Source organism: Vidua macroura, chromosome 2, assembly GCF_024509145.1.
Source record: "Vidua macroura isolate BioBank_ID:100142 chromosome 2, ASM2450914v1, whole genome shotgun sequence".
Lineage (NCBI taxonomy): Eukaryota > Metazoa > Chordata > Aves > Passeriformes > Viduidae > Vidua > Vidua macroura.
Genome location: NC_071572.1, coordinates 73,422,370 through 73,446,022, shown reverse-complemented (window position 1 = coordinate 73,446,022; position 23,653 = coordinate 73,422,370). Strand labels below are relative to the sequence as shown.

Below are 23,653 nucleotides of genomic sequence, written 5' to 3'. Positions count from 1 at the left end.
CCAGCGCGGGCTGGGACCTATCCAGGCGCTGGCAGCCAAACTTTAGGACAACTCCTCTGGATCATCGCGGCGGGCCTGGACCGTCCCAGGCGCTGGCAGGCACAGCGCTCGGGAAAACTCCTCTGGACCGGAGCCGTCCCGCGCCGACCCAGAGGCGGCGGCGGCGGCCGAATTAGTATTCACGGTGGTTCATGAATATTCATGACGGCGACGGCCTCTCCCCCCTCTGCCCGCCCGCGTCACGTGACGCCGCGAGGCCGGAAGCGGCCCTGCCGGCCGGGCTCGGGGACGCCGCCCCCCGCCCGCCACAGGCACTTCCGCACTTCCGCCAGCCCGGGCTGCCCCGCGCGCCGGCGCCCTCCGCGCTTCCGGTAAGCGCGCGCGCGCAGCCGACCCCCGCCCCGACCTCCGGCCCCGGCCACATCGCCGGTAACCCCGCCTCGGGGAGACTCCCCCGGACCGCCGCCGCCGCTCCGCCGCCCCGTTTTCAAGCGAAACCGCTGATGACGCCGTTCCGCTCCTCTCGGCGACCCGGAAGCGCCGAGGCCCGGCCCGCCCCCTGACCCGGAAGCTCCTCCCCGCTGTCTTTCCGGTGAGGAGGCCGCCGCCGCCGGAGCCGGGCCGGGGCCGCTGCTGGGGGGGAGCCCGGTAATGTGCGGGGCGGCGGGATCGCAGGCGGGGGGCCGGGCAGCGGGACTTCCGGGGCCGGGGCGATCTGGAAGCGGAAATGGAGGAGGGCGGGCTGTCTGTCTGTCTGTCCGTCCGCCCGTCTGTCCCGGTGTCGGGGGCTCCGCCACGGGGGAGCCGCGCTCCGGGCCGGCCCCGCCCTCGGCCGCCGCGGGGGGAGGCGCGTCCGGGCTCCACGGGGAGCGCCTGCCCCGCATATGGCCGGGGTGCCCCGACCCCCGGGCCCCGCGGAGCGCCGCCCGCTGCCATGCGGGGCCCCGGGCGCCCCGGTAACCGAGGCGGTTTATTTGCAGAGCCGGCCCTGGAAGGAGGAGAAATGCAAGAAGAGGGAGAGTGAGAGGGGTAAGGAGCTCCCGGAGCTGCGTGAGTGATCCCCACCCCTCACCCGAGGGCTGCCGCGGGGTGGGAGGAGATGGGATGGGCCGCGGGTCCCGGAGCTGGGGGCGTGAAGGCGTTTGAGCTCCAGGGTGCGGGAGCAGGGATTGACCGCCAGGAAGGAGCTGAGGCGCAGGGTATGCCCTCTGCCAGGCACCTGTTCCAACAGAGGCTCGCTCGGTCGGGGTGGAGGCGACACAAGTGTCGGGGAACGGCACCAAAGTTCTGTCTCTGGTGTGCGGGTTTGGGATCCAGGACTTTGTCCGGTACAATTGGGATATTCCTGATGTGTGTTCAAATGCACTTCTTCTAAAGGTGTAGCAGCATTTGAACTTTCTGGTGCTTATGATTACCGGGGAAGCATTTTTGCTTTTGTTCTAACAGCCTGTGTGGCTTTCGGCATCCTTAGTATTTTGCAGCAATTAAGCCTAAAAGCTCCTTGTCATTGAACAAAGATCCTGGGCTGACATAAAACAACAATCTAAATTGTTCCCGAGCATTACTCTCAGGGCCTTTTGTTGACTGAAAACTCCGTGCCCAATGGGAAATAAAAGCCAGGCATCTGGAGATTAAAGAAACCCATGTTAAAAGTCAACCTCTGAATAAATACCTGCATATCCAACCTTGATTGTGCCTTCCAGAAACACAGCCTCTATCTCACCATATACTTGCACGTGCTTTTGTCTATCTGTTTATGATTAAAGTGATGACCTGCCAAGAGGTATTAATGCAGCACGTTAAGTATGTGATTCTGTGAAGTCCTCTGTGAGGTCTAAACTCCAGATCCCTTGTCCCTTGTGGGTTCTCTGGTTCACTCGGTTGTTTTTTGGTGTATGTACATTTGTGGTCTGTACACAGAAAGTGTTTTTGGTTTATATCAGGAGGGTACGTTGACATCTGTCTGATACTAGACTGGTGAATAGGAAGAAGGTCCCATCTCTGGCCTGTTTGTGGAAGCTGGGATGATGAAGGCCCTGCAGTGGGAGCGTGCTGTGGTACAGGGTTGAAGCTCCAGCCCATGTCTGGTAGTTATAGAGCAATTGGAAGGGTTACGAGCAGAGTTCTGGTAAAGTAAGTGTGAGCAGTGTCTGAGTGGGGGCTGCCAGTAGGGGTGCATGTTTTCAAAATACCCTTTTAGCCTAAAAATGGGATAGGGGAGGGACAGCTCTGGGTACTAGGACAGTAGGTTGGTGGAGGAATCTTACCTTTGTTTTCTGCCTTTGGAAGACTGGCTTGCTAGTGAAATTGCATGAAAGCTTCAACTTTTACACCATTTCTCCTTTTCCTCCACATTCTTATAACTCCATCACACTTCAGCCTTTCAAGTGAGAATTTTGAGGCCTGATAGATAATATGATCAAACGTGAAGATTTTTTGACAGGGAGGTGGATTCTAAGGGAATCTAATCAAATCAGTGTAGCAGTCCTTTGAAGAATCAATGAGAGCCATGTTTGACTTGCACACTTTGTAAGCTAAGCAAACAAAAGTTAGATTCTCTGTGAAGTTCTGGTGGAAGACAAGATGGAGAAAAGCAGCAACTGAGTGCCCTGGCCTCTGCTAGTCTGGATTTTGGAATCTGGAAATGAACTTGCCTTTTTTTTATTTGTTCTCTTTAAATAAGAAAGCTGTTGTGAGGGTTTTTGTTTTTGTTTTTTTTGCTTAAATTGGCATATTTCTGTTTAACTCCTGAAGTTTGCAGTTGCATCCAGCAGAGTCTTGGACAACTACAAAGTTTCTCTGGAAAATGCATCTGATCATTATGTGAAATTTTGTGGTTTTGGACAGTCAGGTTCACTTTGTTGTTTTTGACGTGGAAGCTAAGCAAATAACCGCTTATTTATTTTAAAAACGAAACAAAAACCAAACAAAAAGCCTCAAACTTGGAAATTCCAAACAAAATACCCCTCTTGATTTGGGTGGTGCTCAATTGCCAAGGATGTGTTATCTCCTCATGTGTGCCCATCCTATGGAAGCAAAAAGTCATGTAATTAAGCGTTACATGCATTGGGCTGTGCTGTGGGCAGTGTACTTAATAATTAATTTGGCTCAGAAAAGAAAGCAAAGGAAGGAAGGTAAGAGTCTTGCCCCATCAGCCTCTGATTGAATCACAGCGGTGTAAATCCAGAGTAATTCAGTCAGGCAGCAAGCAGTCTGACTGCATGCCACCAACGTAAGGTAAATAATTTATCCTTAAGTGTGTTTATTGGTTGATTTGCAGTGAGTGAGTGAGGCAGGAGTACTTGGCCTTGCTGTTGCATGAGCAATTCATAAAAACAAAATTATCGGGTAATTTGGTTCATTTAAGTACTGCTTCTCCACATAGAGGAAAATTATCTTTGCATTTTGGCTCCCACACAACAAATCCACATGTATTTATTCTGTCTTGATATACTTCTGTAATGTGTTTCATGCTACTAGGGGCATCCCTCTGAGCTCCCCTGATGATTGAGATAGGCCCTTCAGAAACAATATTGTTCAATTATTAGACCACTGGCAGACCATAACAGAAATACAAGTAGGACAGTTTGCAGGTAGCTGCATGAAAAACCTACAGTGGTTGTGCTCTCTGCCCGATCTATTCTGAGCATAGTTTTTACCTACTGCTTTTGCCATATTTGTTTAGGAATAGATGTATCTTCTGTTTCAGAAAATATTGTTTTGTTAATTTCTTTAGGTTTTGAGTAATGTTTTTGCAAGTGCAACAGACTTTGTCCACTAACGGTATTACACAGAGGAATGTAAGGATTAGAAAGGAAAGTGCTTCTTCAGTCATGTGTTCCCAAAGTGATTATACCTCTGTGCTCAGGAAATTCTCTTTTGTCCTCTGAATGCAGGCAGAGTTGAGATGGAGCAGTGGGCACTTGGCTAGGGACAGGGTCCTACAGAGTCTTGTCCCAAAGATGGGAAGAAAATGGACAATGGAGAGCCATGACATAATTTCACTTGGAAATAGGGTATCTCAGGAGCAGGGGAATCAGGTTATTTTCCTACTGCTTAGTCTCATTGGAGGAGAGCAGGAATATTGAAGGATATTTCTGTGTTTCAAGAGCGGGGCTAGGGTGGGCAGTAGGAAGTTAGGAGCCCTGAGTTTGACTTCTTGGTCTGCTGTGGCTGTCTGTTATCTTGGGCAAGTCTGTTTCCCTCTCTCTGCCTGTCTTTCTTCCTGTGTAACACAATGCTAATGTCCCTTTGCTGCATCTGGGTCCTTAGTCTTGAGCTGGGGTGAAGGGACAGGCAAGGTCCAAAATTTTCACTGCCTGTGGGGTCTGACTGTCTGTGATGGTGAAAAACAGTTTTCATCTGTATTTGCCTGCTTGCAGATGCACAGACTTCATTTATGCCATGTACTTGGGTGGATGATAATTGGGAAAATTTGGATATGTTCTGGGTTTCTAGTCAGTCCTATTTTTTGCATGGAGGACTACTGGGCAAGGGGTGTTTCAGATGGACCCAAGCCCATGGGAATAACAGGCACCTTTTTCCCCTGAAAATACTATTTTTTATTTGGGCAAATAGCTCAAAAGCGGGGAGAAGTTGCTCAAGAAAGACAGGGGAGATAAAGGAACTGTCACAGCATTAGACTGAGTCAGTTCCATGTTGGAGTCTCTTTGAGTTTAATGGGTTTTTTGTGTATGTGTGTCTGTCTTCCTTATCCTCCATTCCTCTTCCCTTCCCCCTTCTTCTTGCCCCTGTGCCCAGCTAGGATGGAAGAATCTCATTTCAACTCCTCCCCGTACTTCTGGCCAGCAGTGCCCACCGTCTCGGGACAGGTAAGATCTTCCACCCCGTTATGTTCAGAAGTTTACAATGCGTGTTGCACGACACGTGTTTCTGTTGCATTTCCTGCTCAGCCAAATGCTGGGCAAAGCTGTGCCAGGGTATGCTAGAACCTGTCCTTCCCCCGTTTAGATTGAGAACACCATGTTCATTAACAAGATGAAGGAGCAGCTATTGCCCACAGAGAAGGGCTGCAGCTTGGCTCCCCCCCACTACCCTGCCTTGCTGACAGTCCCCACCTCTGTGGCCCTGCCCACTGGTATCTCCATGGACTCGGACACCAAGCCGGAGCAGCTGACACCACACAGCCAAGCCCCTGTGACTCAGAACATCACCGTGGTACCAGTGCAGTCTGCTGGGCTCATGACAGCAGGTAGGGCACTCCAAAGGCTTCGGCAGCCTACAAAGGGGACTGTGGGATGGGGAAACACAAGGTCCTGGAGAATCCTTATTGGCCTGTAGATTATTTCTAGCCTTACTGATGGGGTGGCCTGCCTTGGTGTGGTTTCACTGTGAATCTCTAGGCACTCCATACAGCCACCCTTTTTATGGAAGTTTGACTTCCAGCAGTGGAGACTGGGAATGCTTTTGGAGGGGAAGCTACTCTTCTGTTTGTGTTGTACTCAAAAGTAGATGCTTCTGTGGGATAAGGAGGTTGGGCATAATTGGAGATGTAATAACTGACTTCCTCCACCTTCCTTTGTTTGCAGGTCCTGGTCTGGTGATAACTTCCCCATCAGGTTCTCTGGTGACCACAGCCGCCTCTGCCCAGACCTTTCCCATCTCAGCTCCCATGATTGTCTCTGCGCTACCCCCTGGCTCCCAGGCAGCCCTGCAGGTGGTTCCAGACCTGTCCAAGAAAGGGACAGCCACCCTTGCTGAAGGTGGCGGGGGTGGGGGAGTTGCCCCCAAACCACCCCGGGGCCGGAAGAAGAAACGATTGCAGGAGTCGGGGCTGCCAGAGATGAGCGACCCCTTTGTGCTGACAAACGAGGATGATGAGGACCAGCACAAGGATGGCAAGACATACAGGTGGGGAGTGGGGTTAAACCTTGACTGTAACATTGCATGGGGATAGGGCTGTAACCCTTCAGAGGGTTACATGGGGAAGAAGAGGGGAAAAAGATCTCTGCCTTGTACCTAGAGTGTCCCTGAGTAGAGAATCTTTGAGCTGCAGAAAGAGTTGAGTTTTCTTCTGGGTTAAGAATATTTACAAACTGATGGGTTGACCCAAAACTAAGGATTTCCTTTTAGTGGGCAGTCTTGATTTCCTGAATATATAGTTGCTACTAGGTTAGTTAATGACCAGGATGTTACGGAGGCTAAACTACATCCTTGATGGCACAGCCAGGTAATATGGCTGGTGTACTGCAGAGTGCAGTGCTGGCTGGCGCAGCTGGAGCACTTCTGGTGTAGCTGAGAGCCCTGGTATACCTGGGTGCTCCTCAGTTAGGACTTCAGTCTGTCCAGTGTAAAGACCACAAACTGGAGACACACAGAGCAGGAAGTGAACTGTGGTAGTGTCTCTCCTGTGTTTATTGCCCCATGTGATATCCTTCCATCTCAGCACTCCAAACAAAATAAGGGGAAAAAAATGTAATTCTGAATTAAATATAAGGGTGTTTCTGAACCTTGAGTGTGTCAGATAAGAGGGAGAAGAGTTCTGAGCCCTGAGGTTGTGTTTCTGAGCTTGGAAGGATGTGGCTTGAGTTTACGAGTGATGGGGAAGGGAGAGATAAGGTAGGAGGGAATACTTGAACCAGAGGATAAGCAGTGTGGGTGTTTCAGAAAAGGTGGGAACCAGACAGAGCAGAAAGTGGTAGGCAGTAAATGTGATGGTCTGTCTTAGGTGGGAAGCAGGAGCACTTATGGGTGATTCAGTGATAGGTGTTTCTGACAGATGATTAAGATAAATAAGAGGCAAAATAGTAGCCAAATTGAAACAGTCTTCTCACTTGCCTATAATGTGCCCAGGATCCCATATCAAACAGTTTTCCTTTTATCATCCTAGATGTTCTTTGTTTTGGTACAGATTTAGTTCTCTTTCTGGAATTATGCCATAGAATATGAAGGCATCTACACAGAATCTGTGCACCCACCCCAGGCATTTTTTCACTTTTAACTATAGCATTTTTTAAATGTTTAATTTTTTTTTATCAACATAGTTAAATGGGTGCAAAACTAGAGCTTGGATCAGCCTTTTTATCTTAGCCAATGTCCCAGTTCTTCCACTTTGAAAATATAATCAGTGTATGGTGCGGAAGGGTGGGAGTGTTAGGTAGCTTGCTATTTGTAATCCCACCATTTATTTTGGGCCATAGCCACAGATCCACACTACTCAAGCTGCTTACAGTCTGGGTTGCTAATTAGGTTGTTAAATATGTATTTACAGGGGACACAATTGGCAGTGAACACTAGAATTAAAGCTGAACCAGGGCTTTAATTATAGCTCCTTGTTTACTTGTAAGTTTGGAAAAAAAATGCCCAAGACCAGGTGGAGTGACTCAGCAGAAACTTTATGAACACGCATAGTCTGTGTAACAGCTGATGAAGAAGGCTTTGCAGGGAAAAAACAGATGAGTGTATATGTGGCAACATGCAATTTCTTTATGTTTAAGGTTTCTTTATGTTTAGTCTGAGTGTGATACCTCTTTCACCAGCTCCGACCCTAAGCAGGCCTTCCTCTGAGCAGTGATTAGGTATGAGAGAGCTAAATTGAGATTTATTGAAGACCACCAATAGTGGTACTTCAGGAGGAAGTACCTCTGCCCTCCTTGAAATCTGCTCTTTGGATGATGCTTCCCATGTACAAGTTTGGAACTAAAAATGATTGTTGGAAAAATAAAGGAAAGCACTGTCTTCTTTTGGAGCTGTGGGAGAGAAGACCTTTGTGCAACATAGTAAAATAATTTCTCTATAATATGCATATGAATAGACTCACAAGTTAAAACTTGGAGGAGTACTGGGATCCTTCTGTATTCTAGAGGATGATTTCAGTAGTTCCCGCCACTACAGTAAGCAGACATATGCTAGCTAAATTAAGACTGTGGGTGAGGTTCATCTACTCCTGCTTCTTTCTCAGGCTGGAGGAGGAGTTGGTTTTGGCATTCATATGACTACGTTTGTATGATTTCACTGATTCCCATGATGAGATGCTGAGAATAATGTACTCAGATTCCTGGAAGGTGTTATACTACATTGATCAGTGTGATTTTTTTTTTAATACCCAGTTCCTAAAGCCTGGGATTATTTTGTCCAATTTAATTTTTGTTTAAGCTTTGTTTTTGAGCTCTGTGAGCTCTCTTGTTGTGAATGTCTGGGCAGGTGATTAATATTTGTAATTCCTGACTCCTAATGTGGTGATAAAGACAGAGTAAGGCCTTGAATGAGGAGCACAGCCAGACAGATGTGGGAGGTGTTGGAGCATAAACCTCAATACATATACTGCAGCTCATCCCATTCTCTACTAAATGTAGAAATGCCTGCTCCAGCAAATGGCAACTGTTTTACTGCTGTATCATCTCTAGAAGTGAATTAGTAGGCTGCTGTGAAAGTGGTGGAAGAATCTCTGTGACTAGGGTTTTTTGGTTGTTTTTTTGGGTTTTTTGGGGTTTTTTTGGTTTTTTTGTTTCTTGTTTGTTTGTTTTTTTTCTTTGTAAGGAAAGGTGTGAGGCTTTTGTTAATGACGGCAGTACTTGCAGATCTTCGATGTCTGTCCTTAGGATTAGTCTGTCACATGCAATGCTTTGCATTGTGCTACTGGAAGAATGCTTGCACCTGCAGGGGACAGCATCTGACCCAGTCCTGTGAAGCATTTTCTTTCATGAGTAATGTCACTTCAGTCTTGTCTGGATTCATCGTCAGTTCTTTGTTAGTTAATCTTCCCTGACATCTTTGTAGATTTCGCTTTTTCTTTGGAAAATGAGATCAGCATCAAGAGTCTTTCTAGAAAGAAGCTGGCACTGTGGAGCACATGGCTTCTTCCCAGTGCTTTAAAAGGTGCTGAGGAAAAGGTAGCAAACAGGTCCTGGATACAGTAGGATTGTTTTTTTTAGTCCTGGTGTGGTGCCTGTACCTGTGCACTTTAAGAAGTCTGTGGTGTGATGTGATCAGTGGACAAGACTGATAAAGTGGTTCAGTTGCTCTGGGCCAGGTCATCAATTCTCTTTCTCTTGACAGTTCTCTAAGTAGTTTCTTTGTAAGAGGAAGAGAGCTCTGTATAGGCATTGCTAGGCTCTGGTACTAAGTAAAATCTAGGATGAATACCAGTTTATAGTCTGGAATGTTTTGCAAGCTGTGCTCTGGAGCCTCAGATACCAACAGAAAGGTTATTAGCTTGAGAAGGGCCTCACTGTCATCGTGTAATCAACAAGCTCTATCTTCTCCACTTTAGTTTTGGGTTTTTCTTACTTTCACTGGGGAACAGCAGGGAAGTTGGGAGACAATGAGCAGCTGAGGGACATAGGAAACTTCAGAGATGAGTCAAAGGTGCAAAAGTGTACAGAAGCCTTAGTAAACTGAGTTGTTCAAGGTGAGGAAGCTGGTTGGAGGCCCTCATTGGAGAGTAAATCATGTACACAAGGGGGACCAGTGGTTGGAATACAGCATGTGGACATCTTCTCAGATATGTCTAATTTTAAGCCTGTTTTTTCTCCCCTCTACTGGATTTAGTATTACTGTTTAGTGAACTTCCCATGGTTTTGAATTAATTTGTAATGTGGTGGCTGCTAATGAGTTTAGTAAGCCACACATGCCTGTGACAATATTGTTGAATTTGGCTGGTTTTAAGCTTGGAAAAAATCCATTAACCATGCTCTGAGATGATTTATAGTTTGCAGGTGGAAGTATGTGAAGGTAATATTCTCTTTGAGGCTTCTTGAGGCTTGCACGACTCCAGGCACTCAGCAGACAGTCCATCTCCACAGAGGAGACTGTGGAGTCTAATATAGTCTAACTCTTCTCAGTTGCTGTGAGGCTGGACTATAGATCTACTCTTTCTGCAACTCTAAGCATCTTCTAGTGTTGCACTGAAGGGCCAAACATGCTTTTCCTTCAGGCACAGCTGCTCTTCCTTCTGCCTCAGAAGGAGTCTCTAGTGCCCAGTGTGGACAGTAACTTCCCCCTCTGATGGAGACAACAGCAAGGCATGAGAAGACACTGCCTGGTTCAAATGTGGTAGGGATTAGAATGAGGTATGGGCAGGGACTGGGGCTGTTAGTGCTGAGGAAATCTGGAAACTCAGTAGAGATGGGAATCAGAAAGGAGAAGAGAAAAGACAAGAGCCTACAAACTAGGGAATGCAGTAGAGGATGTGATGGGGAACCTCTTTGCAAGGGAGAGAGGGGACAGCTAGCACTGGAATAAGCTATAAACAGCAAAGACTGAGGGGTGGAGGAAAGAACCAGACCTGCTAGGTGCTGGAAAATGAGGTACCTAGAACTAGCAGAACAGAGAGGGACAAGAGTATGGGATGTGGACAGACAAGCAGAAGCATGAGGGAGAGGAGATAAGTGTTAGGTTATTGAGGGAATGAAGTAGCGAAGAGCCCCTACAGTAGAGGATCAAGAGGCTGGGACATGTGGGTAAAGAGCTTGGGTCTGGGCCTTGGTGCAGGAATAGAAATTGCTCTGGGCTAGAAGGCTAAGGGCAAAAGGGGAATTAAGTTTGAAGTGTCAGGCAGAAAGTTTGACCACATTCCCTCCAAAGCCTAGAAATATTAAACCCAGTGCTTCTAAGTTTTGCCATGGCTTTGATGTCAGCATAAGAACGTGACCTCCTCTGGCAAAGAACCTCATCTCCCTCTTAGGCTAGAAAAAGGTGACAAAGTATTGTTGCTGTCATTTATCATTTTAGCTGCAGTGGCAGAGGTCTGTGCAATGGATTTTAAGATTGCTGATGACCAACGTGGGTGTCAGTATGATGCCACACGTTGGAATTTCTGTTTGCTTTTTTTAACAAGTAGTTCCGTGAGCAGCGGAACTAATGATGCCTGGTTTCCAGCGGCTCTCTCCTGTGTGGATTCTCTGATGTCTAATCAAGGGTGAGCTTATTAGCCTTTCCCTCAAGCAGAGGACTCCAAGAGAGTCTCTCTTCTTTCCTCAGCTGCATATTTTTGAGACTTGTGTTGACTTTTAAGTTCCTTAGCCCTTTTCCAGATTGGTTGGCATTGGCTTATGATCTCAGAGCTCTAAGGAATACTGTTGCACATGCACATTTACATATACACATGCAGTTTGTATACATAATCTTTGCTTTGTATATAAATGCAGTGCTTGGAGCTTAGAAAATGACAATTTGACTGGCCACATGCCTGAGGGTATAATGAGGTAAAACCTTGTGTTATGGTAAGTTCTCTCCCTTCTGCTGAGATATTGTAACTGTGTGTTTGAACACATAGGTGCTTTCCCTTGGCGGTTCCTCATAGTGCCAAACAGAAGGAGTTGACAGAAGTTCTGCAGTCACAAATTCAGATTTTGGCATGTTACTTGTCAATGGAATGAGTGTGTGCAAGGGAATGAGGAGGATAGTCACAGTTTCAACTTGGGAGAGAGGGAGCTTTAAAACTGTATTTTGTGCCTCTTATCTTACTATACCTTAATTTAGCCCTGTTGAGTCAATGCACTTTGATACCATCCTTGATGGATATTAGTGCATGATAGCCTGTCAGAGACCTGCATGTTTGCTCAACCTGAAAGGAATATTCTATGAAAAGAAAATAAAAAATGCATTGACATGGGATTGTGGAATTGAGGAGGATGATCTGGGGAAGGCATTTGCTAGTATGAAGAACTGTTGATTACACTTGCCTCTGCCACAGATTGCTGTGGTATCCTGCAGCCCTACAGATAATCTTGCCTTGAAGTGTGTGCAAGTATGAGTTAGGTTGAATCTTCAGTGGATTTGCATTTGTCTCAGGCTACAAATGACCATAGAGAGTTATCCTGAAATAATTAACATTTGGTGTTCCCAAAACCATAATCTTAAGTATCATTTAACACTCCTCTGTTACAGGTCAGACCCTGTTCTGCTTTGCAGAAGTGTGGCATCTCATAGGAGTAGCATAGAAATCTATAGGAGCAGTGATATGAATGTATGTAATAGGAATCTTCCTTTAAAGGAAAAAAAGAGGTCACAGATACCAGTTTGGCCACTTGGAATTAGTGGGTACATCTCTCTTACTGTGTTTCACTGTGTCTTTTGTGATTCCCTTCCCTTACAAAAACTAAAACAGGGACACTGTGAGGATAGATGAGTGCTTATGGAGCACTGATATTTCTGTGGTGGGTACAGGAGGTGAGTGATCTGCTTCACGAGGTTGGAATTGCATGTGGTCGACAAGGCTTAAGGCTGTCCAGAGTGGTGGTATAAAAAACTGAATGCTTGCTTGTTAAGTATCTGTCTGTGCAACATAATAAGAGTGCAGTTCTGTGGAAATAATCAATAAAGCTGTATCAGAACGCACCTGCATTGCGGAGCCAAATTATAGTGACATGGATGACCTTAATCTGGTGTTTCCAAATTTCCTTGTGCTTTCTAATGGGCCTTTTGTATTCTTTTAATTTTAGCTCTTGCATGTTATCACTATACTAGGAAGCACATTATTGTGTTTTATTGTTTTGTTGGTCTTTTATGCTAATAGTGACTGATTTCAAAAAATGGAGGACAGTGTCTTAGGCCTGATGTTCAATGATTTGAACATCAACAGCAAGTCATAGCTGATAACGTAAAGATAAAAGCAATGATGCTGGATAGCTGTAAAGAAATGGGATCTTTATGTGATTGTTAATTGTTCAGACAAAATATATTTTAATACAGTCCCATGGAAGACTTAGCCTTTTGGGACAGCGTGATGTCTCCAGCAGCCAGGGACTGAGATCCGGATGTTTGGACACAATGGAAAACATTATCAGACAGAAGTGTTTTGTTGGACTATTGAATGTCTCTGGTCTAAAGATAAGGAATATGGAGGAGCAGTACCCTGGAAAGCAATGACTGTGAAAAAGACTTTTAGGAATTAAGTGACATCATGAAAGCTCCCAGTGCAAGACCACTGTGACAGAAAAAGTTTAAGGTGCAACTGTTGAAAGCATAAATGATTGAGTCATTAAAAGAAGGCAGGCAACTTGTGAAGTATGCTGAAATACCACAGAATTCTGGGTCAGGTATTTTTAGGGTCATTTGGAAAAATGGACAAAATGCAGGAATGCCCTCAAATCTGGGAACTGGGAAAGTGCCATATGATGAGAGCACTTTAAACTGCTCTTTGCCTTGCCAGTATATGAGAGTATGCTTTTCTGCAGCTGTGCCAAGCCCCCAGGTGACTGAAGGACTGTGAAAGTAAGTTGACCAAGATCTCTGAGCATAGCTGATAGATTTGTTACACACTCCAGTAGTGTAAACTGTTCAGTGGAAGCACAGTGTTGGCTTTTGAATAGGAGCTGATGCTGGATGTGCCAGTGTGGAAGCAGAAGTACAATTCCTGTGCCTTCATTTGGCATCTTCGTACTCACTGGCTTTATATGGGTGTTGCCCAAGTGTACCTGTGTATCTTGGATGTTAGTTTTGTCTTGTTTCCCCTCCTCTTACAAAATATTAACAAGAAAGTGTTTAACTTCAGCTTAAAAAATGGGGGAATGTGAGGGTAAAGTTAGCATTTATCATGAACTGTGCATCCATTATTATGCTATGCTTGCATTAGTTACTTCATTAACTCTGCATTGCAAAGGCAGGACATTTCCTTCCTTTTTAAATGAACTGCTGACTCTGACAGCCTAAACTTATTCTTATCATCTAGTCTAACTTCAGACTTTCCTGGTTTGATTTTTAGTTTAACTGATGGTCTAACTTGTATGTGTAGCCTAACAGAAGGAGCAAGGGCCCAATTAACTTGTAAGACTACTCTCAGTAGATACTAGGAATTCGAATTCTCAGAGCCATATAAAAGCTTACATAGTTTTCACAACTGTGATACTGATTAATTAAGCATTTGATTGAAAAAGGATGTTAATCCATGTTGGGCAAATTTTACTATGAGCTGGTATTTCAGATGGTATTTTATCTCCTAACAGCATCTGATGAATGAGGCAGAACATTCCATGGAAAGTGGAAAAAAATACAGTACTGTGTGCCACAGAGTTGTAGTCTAGTTGCTATAAGCATCATTTTCTTTATGACTCATTGTGATGACTTTCATATGGGAGTAGAATTAGAAGTACATCCACCTTTTGCTGGCATTTCATGATTTTTGAGAGTGTCTATGTCTAACATGAACATTTTCTGCATGTGTTCATTTCCTATAAAAAAGAAGGCATTGTAGACATTGGAAGGGGTTACTTTTGATCTCTGGCATATGGCTGAGTGCTAATTTAACTGTTGATATGAACCTCTGTTTTATTAAGGATATTTTCTCCAAGGCTGTCTGAATTTACAGAGCCATAACAAGCAGCTGCAGGGGATGTTGTGTCACACCATCAATGGGAATGCTGCAGTCATTTCTGTTTCTTGCTGTCAGAAAGAATGCAGCCAAAGGAGGGGTAGTTTAGAAGCACAGTGGGAAGACTATTAAAAATGGATATTAAACAGAGGGGGGGGTAGAAATCAATTATTTCATATAGTGTTTCATTCATGCTTAGCAAGGAGCACTCCCTATTTTTCCTCTCCCCTGCCAGAATTTCACTGAAGTAGAATACTGAAATGCAGCTAGTGTCAGATGGGATATTCTCATTATCCATATAGATTTAACATTTTTTTAAATCCATATTTGCCCACTAGAGGGCTGATTGCATCTTCCCCTTTAATATTTGATGTTGTCTGAGGCAGAATGCAAAGCCCTTAATTAAATGGACCATTTGTTCCTGTGAAAAAGCCTGATACCACACAATATAAAATTCTGAAATGCAGCTTTCTGTTATATTCCATGGCTTTTTTTAAGTCAAAAGGCTCATGAATTTGTTAATGCTGCATAACATTCTTGCTCTCTCAGGGTTGATGCTAATTAGATGATTAGAAAATGAGTTCTTGCAAGATTTTAATTCTAAATGTTGTTTGAAAAACAATGTCAAAATGTCTATAGCTGCTAAATTCAGACAACAGGAGTTCCTTGGTTTGTTTGTTTGAGGGTTTTGTTTTGATTTTGGGGAGGTTAGGGTTTTGGGGGCTTTTGTTATTGTTGTTGAGGCCTGTTCTTGCTAATAATCAGGTTTGTCATTGTCATGCAAGTGCCAGTGATGTTTTGAAAACTTCTTTATAATTTTATTTTGAAAATAGAAAGGGACATACAGTCTGTTTCTCTGAATTAAAGTTTATTTTAAAGAATTTCTGACCTGAAGGCAGATACCTGGCAAAGCAGATAAGTAAAGGAAAGGGTGCACAGAAGTTATGGAAGATAAAGTTGATGGCTTTATGGCACTATAGATTTAATGCATGGGACTACTTAGACTTGATGGCATGGTAAAAGTTCATTAATTTTTCAGAACAGAATAGACTATTTAAAATATAGAGTCCTGTGTACAGCACAGAAGAGATTAGTGCCCAGCATTCTCTTTAAACTAGAGCAAAACCCTTAGAAGGATATTTCTCTCAGAAAGGTACCTGGATTCTCAGAATGCTGTTTGTAGGGGCCAAGTGATTGAGACCATGTTGTAGCCTCCAAGCCTTGTTCCAAAGATGCATTATTCTCACGGTTGGAAAAGGCCTGTTTCCTCTTTTTTTCATTTCTGGTGTCAGTTGTTGTTCCTCATTATATCTTACTTATTCATAAAATAAGCCCCTAGTAATTGATATTTTTCTCCCTAGGTAGATTTATTTGGATATTGACCAAGTTATCTTTTAAGCTTTACTCCAAACCTAGATTGAGTGGAGTCAGTGAATCTTTCCTGCAAAGCCAATTTTCCACATGCCATCATTCTTTAGGTTTGCTGAGCCTGTGTGAGTTTTTCAGTAATTGTTGAGGACATAGACTTCAGAATTAGACATGCTATTGGCAAGAACAGTTGCTCCCCTCCTGTATACAAAAAGGATACCTGCTATTCCCCTTTGTTTTGGTGAGCAGCACAGCATCACACTGGGAGCTTGTTCTCAATTGAATGGTTCCTTATCAGAGGGACAATGCTGTGGAACGGGGTTCAGTTGAGAGTAATGGAAGTCAGCATCTGCTGAGAAGGAGCTTGCTAAAAGTCAAGCATGAGATTATGTTGTAATTGCTTGCATTAGCAGGGAACTGGACTTGGCAACTCAAAGGTATTTTTCAGTTCAGTGTTCACCTCAGAGTTATTTCTAACGCTGGTGCTTTCAAGGATACACAGTCCTCATCATGTATGAGTATAACTTGATTACTGCAGAATACATATGCTCTATTCAAGTCTAGCATTTCAGGAAGTCTGGAACAAACTGTGTGACTTGAGATAGTTTGGTTTATAAACCAAAAGCTACTTTTTTTTAAAAAAGATGATGCTGATGTACCTTTTTACGCCTTATATCTTTAATTGATGTAGGGATAAACAGCCAAATTGCTTCTGTTTGTTGATTCCAGCAGGGATTGGTGTATGTGTGTGTATGAGGAGGGATTTATGTAAGGATGTACTTAGTTTGCATGTTCTGTTAGGGCTTGCAATTAAAATGGATTAAGAGAAAGATGAAGGTAGGACACGTGGGAACAACTGTGAGAGATGATAATGAATGTAAAAGAGCAAAGGTGGAGAGGAGGGAAATGTTATGACAGGTGTGTGTTAGAGTGCTTACTAGAGAGGTATGGCTTCCAGCTAAATGGCTTGGAATCAAGCTATGGCTCAGAAGGGCCTGTGGAAGTTAAGGTAAGTGCTGGATAAATTCTGCTTACATGACATACGCTAATCAGACTACACACATCATAAAGCTTCTGGTTTCAACAGAGTCACAACAGTAGATGCAATGAAGTATCCTCCTGAGGGGAGATGGATATGGGGAAGAGCAGGATCAGCTCTGTGGCTTGTAATACCTGCAGAGACTTTTGTTGCTGAGCAGTTTTGTAAACACCATATAAACTCAAGGAAATTCCCAGACAAAACCACTGTGAAAGTTGAATTTGTGTTAACTAGCCTTCCTCTGGCTGGCATTTCTTCTCTCAAATGTGACCCTGGAAGTTACATGTGGAGATTATATTTTGTCTTTAATGTAAATGAAAATCCTAAATTCAGATAAACCTTAACTCTACCCCTTGTTTGACACACATGGGGGGGTGGGGAAGAAATTAGTAACTTGGATGCAGCTTCTATCTGTCAAATTAACAACCACAAAAGCTTTTGCCATCTTGAACCGTAAAACAGTACGAGCTTCTCTTAACAGCCTGGTGTCGTAGTGGAGGAGCATTTTTTAACAGCAGCATCCGTAGCAGAGCGATGCCAACTGCTTCTTCTTGTTCAGAGAGTCTGTGTGTTAACAAATACATTTCTGATCATTACGGGAACAGATGGATCCAAACACCCAGACAAAACATTTTGCATCACATCAGTAAGACTGAAATGATGAAAGCCCACTAGACCAATGAAATACCACATTTATATCCAGAGTATCTTTGTGAGGCCCACTAGGAAAGCAGCACTACTGTTATTCTCAGCATTTTGTATTCTAAATATTTGAGTGTCTTCTACAAAAATGGGAGCAGAGTTAAGTGGATTTGGCCATTTCTGCTATCACAGACTTCACAGTTCATGGAATTAACTTCTAATATGAACTATAACCTGGGATTTCCAGGTTTTCCAAGGTTTTTTTGACTGAAATAAATAATAGATTAACAAAGTGGGGGGTTTGTCTGGGCATTATTCATATCCCCTTAGGATTGCTGTTGGAAAATGTCCAATGTGTTGCCCTGTCTCTCTTGCAAGCCAGTTGGTTCCTTCCAACACCTTCCAACGCCTTCACTTGTCTGGCTGTGAAGTATTGTTCTGTTACACCAGTTCCCAGCTTAAATTTGTTCCCCTGGGACTGAACCACTCACAGCCAAGCCATGTCCCAGGTGAAACCTCCCCAGTACCACATAGTGGGAAAACACCCCTTTTTCACTCAGTGTGGAAGATCCCATCCAGTTAGATTTGATCCATATTGGGGCTTACCCCCGTGTGACACTGTCTCTTCCCCTCGCCCCGGTCCCAGGTGCCGGATGTGTTCGCTGACCTTCTATTCCAAGTCGGAGATGCAGATCCACTCCAAGTCCCATACGGAGACAAAGCCACACAAGTGTCCTCACTGCTCCAAGAGCTTCGCCAACAGCTCCTACCTGGCCCAGCACATTCGTATCCACTCAGGGGCCAAGCCCTACACGTGCAGCTACTGCCAGAAGGCCTTCCGCCAGCTCTCCCACCTGCAGCAGCACACACGGTAAGGGCCAGAGGAGGCTGGGGCCCTCTGCACTGCATGTTGCCGTCATCCCAGCATGCTGTGAGCACCTCAGTGGGCAACTGCCTGGGCAGACCTGGCTGGTTGTCACAGGCTGGTCAGGTCTTACACACATCAGACCGGCAGTAACGGTATCAGACATGTGAGACTGGTCCCTGGCTGTGAGGGGCTGGGTGCGCTCAGGTTAGCGCTGCTCCGCCGGAGAGGCATCGGCAGCGGAGCGATGCTTTCTGACAGGAGGTAGGGCTGGTTGTGTCAGTGTGAGAGTAGAGCGGGCATAGGAGGACTGTTCCCTGTCACCCCAGCATAGTTCTGCCAAACATCTCAAGTCCAGGCTTGCAGCCCCCCTGCTATTTCAGCCACAGGCTTCCCACACACAGCTCTGCCAATGCCCCTCAGTCCAAGCTCTATAGTTCCTCTCTCTGGATCCTCCCCCGGTGCAGACAGACCATGGTCTCTTGAATCCAAGGGGAGCACAGTTTGAGACCAAGAGAACTCATGCTGTGTTTGGAGTTCCTTCATGTAGCAGATAGCGTGGTGCTGTCCCACCCCCTTTGTGCCCTCATTCCATCAGCACTAGCCAGATGGCGGTCATGTCCAACTGCTGCTGCTCCTCCTCCTCTTCGGCAGGATCCACTCCAAGCTTCACACGGCGATTGTCAAGCCGCACAAGTGTCCTCACTGCTCCAAGAGCTTCGCCAACACATCCTACCTGGCCCAGCACCTCCGCATCCACTCGGGGGCCAAGCCCTACACCTGTCGCTACTGCCAGAAGGCCTTCCGCCAGCTCTCCCACCTGCAGCAGCACACACGGTAAGGGCCAGAGGAGGCTGGGGGCCTGGCCCTGGTCCCCCCGCGCTGCCGGCATGCACCTCTGGAGCACGCGCGCCAAGCATGCGGGGGGCGGGCGGGGAATGCGGCCGGCTGCACCCCCAGAAGGAGGTGACCCACCTGAGTGGACGGAGTGGAGGCTGCGCAGGAGACACTGACCACGTCAGGGCTAAGGTGGGCACATGCTGTCCTTGGGGATCCTTGGTCTTGCACCGCGGGCGGCACAGAGAGAGAGCGATAGAGAGAGAGGCATTGGCTGTAGGGGATCCCAGCCTGGCACCACGGGGGTTGGACTGAGTGTGTGGAAGCTGCTCCTGGCATTGCAGGGGGACAGGGACAGGTTAACACTGTAGGTAAATTCAGCCTGTTACTTAAAAGGAAAAACTTTGATGTGTCTATCCTGGAGGGAACAGAGCTGCTTTCTTGGTACTGTGGAAGCAAGAGAACAGATTCCTCTTGGTCATTTGGGACTCCTGAGATTGGAGCAGGGAGCCTGGACCTCCATACCCCTTCCCAATACATTTTTAGGTAGCTCACGTGCTGAGCTGTCCAGGCATTCATAAGCTCTTGCTCCTCAATCCTAGTCACTCTAAAATCTGCTTGACTGCCTGTCTTCAACTTCTAACTGGATGCGGGAGCTGGGCAGAGTTCTCTTTGTCCAGCTAGAACAGCATCTGGAGGCAACATCATCCCCTTCACACAGCAGCAGGACCTGGCAGTCTGCCCTGTCTGCCTGCTCACTGCCTCCCATTTGTGCTCTTCCTCCTCAACAGTATCCACACCGGGGACCGACCCTACAAATGTGCTCACCCTGGGTGTGAAAAGGCTTTCACCCAGCTTTCCAACTTGCAGGTAAGGGGCTGGGTGTGTCCTGCTCGCTGACAGGGGTTGGCAAGGGTGCCTGTGGTGGAGGAGGTGGAATAAGTGGGGCAGCTGGGAGGAGAGTAAAAGAATACAGAAAGCTATTGAAGCCCTGGGCAGGGAAGAGATTCCTGACTTGTGGCACTTAGTGGCCCAAAGAAGTCGCATAAACGGTCGCATCCTGTAAAATTAACTTGACTTGAAAGCGGTGAGAACTTAGTGAAGTTCCCCCCATCTGTTTTGCAGTTTTCTAACTCAGCTGGGGCAAGACTTTTGCAAAATGTTACACCCAATAAAGTCTGGGTATCTGGGTGGGTTTTTTGTTTGTTTTACAATGAAATGGAGGGCATAAGGGTAGGGATATAGGAAGCAGAGGTGGTGTGTCCTGTTGCAGTATCCTGGAGGAGAGGGACTGTAGTTTGCCAAAGAGCAAAGAGCTGTAAACACCTGCAAGCAGTTAAAGCAAATCCTGTCCTGAAGGTATTAGATGCAGGGAGCAGATGTATAGTGGGGCAGAAAAGGAGAGACCAGGAAAAGACTGAGAGTTGCATGGAAACTGAGAAGATGGGGGTTGTGGAGCATTAAGAGTCTCTGCTCTTCAAATGCCTAGTATGCATGAGAGGGAAGGGCATGTGTGGGGAAGGTGTGGTGGGCTGCAGGGAGTTCTGTCCCTGTGCTAGGAGCCAGATTTACCTTCCTCATCAGCCAGCAGCTTGGGGCCTGGCTGTAAACGGGGTATTTGAGGTAAAGCCATCTCCAGTACTAATACTTACTTGCTTCCTCACGCTTGCTTTCTCTTTCCTCCCTGCTGCTGCTGCACCCCAGTCCCACAGACGGCAGCACAACAAAGACAAACCTTTCAAGTGCCACAACTGCCACCGTGCGTACACGGATGCTGCCTCGTTGGAGGTACACCTGGCTACGCACACGGTGAAACACGCCAAGGTCTACACCTGCTCCATCTGCAGCCGGGCCTACACCTCGGTGAGTGTTTGCTGCCCTGAGGATAGCAGAAGTGGTCAACTTCCCAAGGAGCAGCTCCTGTAGATCCAATGGGAGCAGTCCCCTGAGTTGTTGTGTCCCTCCCTACTGGCTTGGCTCTTGCGAGCGTCGTTCCCTCCTCTCACGCAGTCCTTCCCGTTGCAGGAGACGTACCTGATGAAGCACATGCGGAAACACAACATCCCTGACCCACAGCAGCAGGTGGTTCAGGCACAAGCCCAGGCCTCGCAGCAGCAGCAGCACTTCCAGCCACAGGGCGGGGGGGCAGCAGGGGGCCCTTCTGGAGACACTAACCAACCCAACCCTCCCCCCCAGTGCTCCTTTGACCTGACTCCTTACAAGACTTCAGAGCATCATAAGGACATCTGCCTCACTGTCAGCACCAGCACCATCCAAGTGGAGCACCTCTCCAGCTCCTAGAGAGACCTCAACCCAGGGAGCAGAACACCTCTTGTGCATAGCCTGTGCCAGGGGCACCGCTTGTGCAGCGGCCCTCCTCGTGCAACAGTTTCTGGCCTCTCCTCCTGCAGCAGCCTCTTCTGGCTGTGTAACCCTGTTCATGGCAGCCCCTTGCACAACAGCCTGTCTCAAGGGGGTGCTCCTTCTGTGCAACAGCCTGCCTGGTAGGAGGATGCTTCCTTGTGCAAGAGCCCCTTTCCTGTGCTGGGATCACTTCCTCATGCAAGAGCCCCTCCTTTGAAACCCAAAGAAAGGCCCCTGTTTTGCCTTCTCTCTCACTGTAGGATGTGTATGAAGTGGGGTTGCGTGTTGAGACACGCATGGTGGATGGGATGGAGAGATGGCCCTTGTATATACAGGGGCTTGGACACATGTTTTTAGCAGGCCACAGAAGAATGTGGCAGGGTTCACAGCTGGATGGGGTTTTTTGAGGATTGCCTTGAGTGTCTAAGAGAAAAATATCCATTCCTGTCCCTCCTGCTTGTGAAAGGAAGGAGGGGGTCACTCGTCCTGCCCCAAGGACTGGATGGGAGAAACCTTCTCCCCAGTGGAAGGTGAGACCAGTGGAGGGGGGAGAGGTGAGGCATGTTCTCTGGGATGGACAGGTGCCTACACTGCCTAAGGGCTGTGGAGTATTGCATTCTTTCTCCTTCCCTGGTGGAGAGCAGTAGAGAGGAGTCTGTCTGAACTGGCTGCTGCCTCTCTCTCTCAGCTGTCTGAGCAGCACAATGGCCCCATAGGAATGTGGGTTCCTGCTCATTGCTCTTCCTGCCTGTTGTGGATGATATCCTAGCAGCTTGTACTCCTCCTCCTCTCCCTCCTGCTTTTCCCCCCACCTCAGAAAAGCCTGCAGGCATCAACAACAAACCAAAAAGCAACTGGAGGGAGGGTAAGAGACTGCCAAAATAATCATCACCCTTCTCTTTACTCCCTTTCCTGAAAGGCGGAATGACAGCAGTTCTGATACTCACATACCTGTCCTGCCCCCAGTTTCCCAAAGGGAAAGAGGAGGAGGAGGAGGAGGAGAAGGAGGAGGAGGAGGAATAGACCAGTCTTTTCAAGGGGCTGGCAGGAAGCAGGGAAAGGCTAGTTTCTCCTGCTCATCTCTTGCCAGAGTGCTCTCCCAGGCTCCCTCTTGCCAAGACGGGCTGGACTCACGTGGCAGTGGTGGCCTCTTCTGGACCCTGGTCATGGGAGAGAATCCCCAAAAGGTGGACAGTGGAGAGAAGGGGATGAAGATCCCCACAGAGAGACCAATCTAATGAGAAGGGGGAGCCAACAAGAATAAACTGAAGGCCCCTTGAATTTATATATATATATATATATAAATATCTATTCCCCACCCCTGGCCCGCTCTGTCCTTGCTGTAACTGTTTCTATCTCTGTGTTTATAAAACGCATTATCCTGGCGAATTTTTATTTTCAATCTTCGTTTGTTTTTCCCTTTCTCTTCGTCTTCAATTCTCCTTCCTCTTTTTTTTTTTAATTGGTCCACATGACTGCTAGTCTTGTGTGTTACTTACTAGTTTCTTTGGATCATGGAGGCTGACTTGGAAGAGAATGAGAAGGCAAGGGAAAAAGCATGTGTTGTTGGGTTTTAAAATCAGTCACCCACCCAAAGCCTATAGAATCCCAGACTTCTGTATGAACAACCAATAGGGGCTTCTATTTTATTTTTTTTAACCACCCTGTATAGAAATAAATTGGTGTAAAAGGCTCCTTGAAGGTGCTGCTGCAAGCACCCTGCCCCTGTGACGTGTTTTCCTTCCCCCTGCACCCAACCCCTGCAGGAGCCTCTGGCTGCCCTGAGTCTGGAGGGGCCGTGCGGGCAGGCGCGAGGGCGGCTCATCCCTGCCTTTGGCACTTTGCGGTTTGCACAAGGAAAGCAAGGAGCTCTGCACCTGTGGAGCCTGTGGCAGAAACCTTTTTCTCTGCATTCAGTCACCAGGGTTGGCTGCAAACGGGTGGAGTGTTTGGTAGGTGCATAGGCTAGGCTAGAAGGAGCTGTCTGTTTTGACTCCTGCATTTCACAGGTCACATTTCAATCCATTTAGGCTTTACTGAGCCCCAGGAACTGGAAGGTATTTGAACTGTGTTGACAAAATGCATTGGCTTGATTTTGAGGCACTGGGACACAAAATCCATTGGTAGCCTGCTGCAAGGGCTTCATGTTTTCACTGTTTAAATATTTAAGCCAGATTTCTCCTTGCTTTGGCTTCTGGTTCCTAGTTCTGGAAACATTCATCTCTGATTCAGAGAGCCTGAATGGGACTTTTCCCCCTCAGACTTG

The 23,653-nt window shown here is 46.6% G+C and overlaps 1 protein-coding gene across 13 annotated transcripts; it reads left to right on the top strand.

Annotated features, from left to right (window-relative positions):
* The first annotated feature begins 307 nt into the window (after nt 1-307).
* ZNF384 (zinc finger protein 384) lies at nt 308-22,776 on the top strand. 13 transcript variants are annotated; one of them, XM_054001981.1, is made up of 12 exons: nt 309-592; nt 981-1,029; nt 1,944-2,133; nt 4,766-4,832; nt 4,972-5,212; nt 5,550-5,871; nt 10,802-10,879; nt 17,968-18,192; nt 18,841-19,023; nt 19,815-19,893; nt 20,728-20,886; nt 21,049-22,776. In XM_054001981.1, the coding sequence occupies exons 3-12, from the start codon at nt 2,081-2,083 to the stop codon at nt 21,322-21,324; spliced, it is 1,683 nt and encodes a 560-aa protein (XP_053857956.1). In that variant the 5' UTR covers nt 309-592; nt 981-1,029; nt 1,944-2,080; the 3' UTR covers nt 21,325-22,776. The 13 variants fall into 13 exon arrangements, with proteins under 13 accessions (XP_053858035.1, XP_053857956.1, XP_053857948.1 ...); XM_054001973.1 differs by having other exon boundaries at nt 309-648; XM_054002025.1 differs by having other exon boundaries at nt 309-648; nt 4,762-4,832.
* Nucleotides 22,777-23,653: the final 877 nt, after the last annotated feature.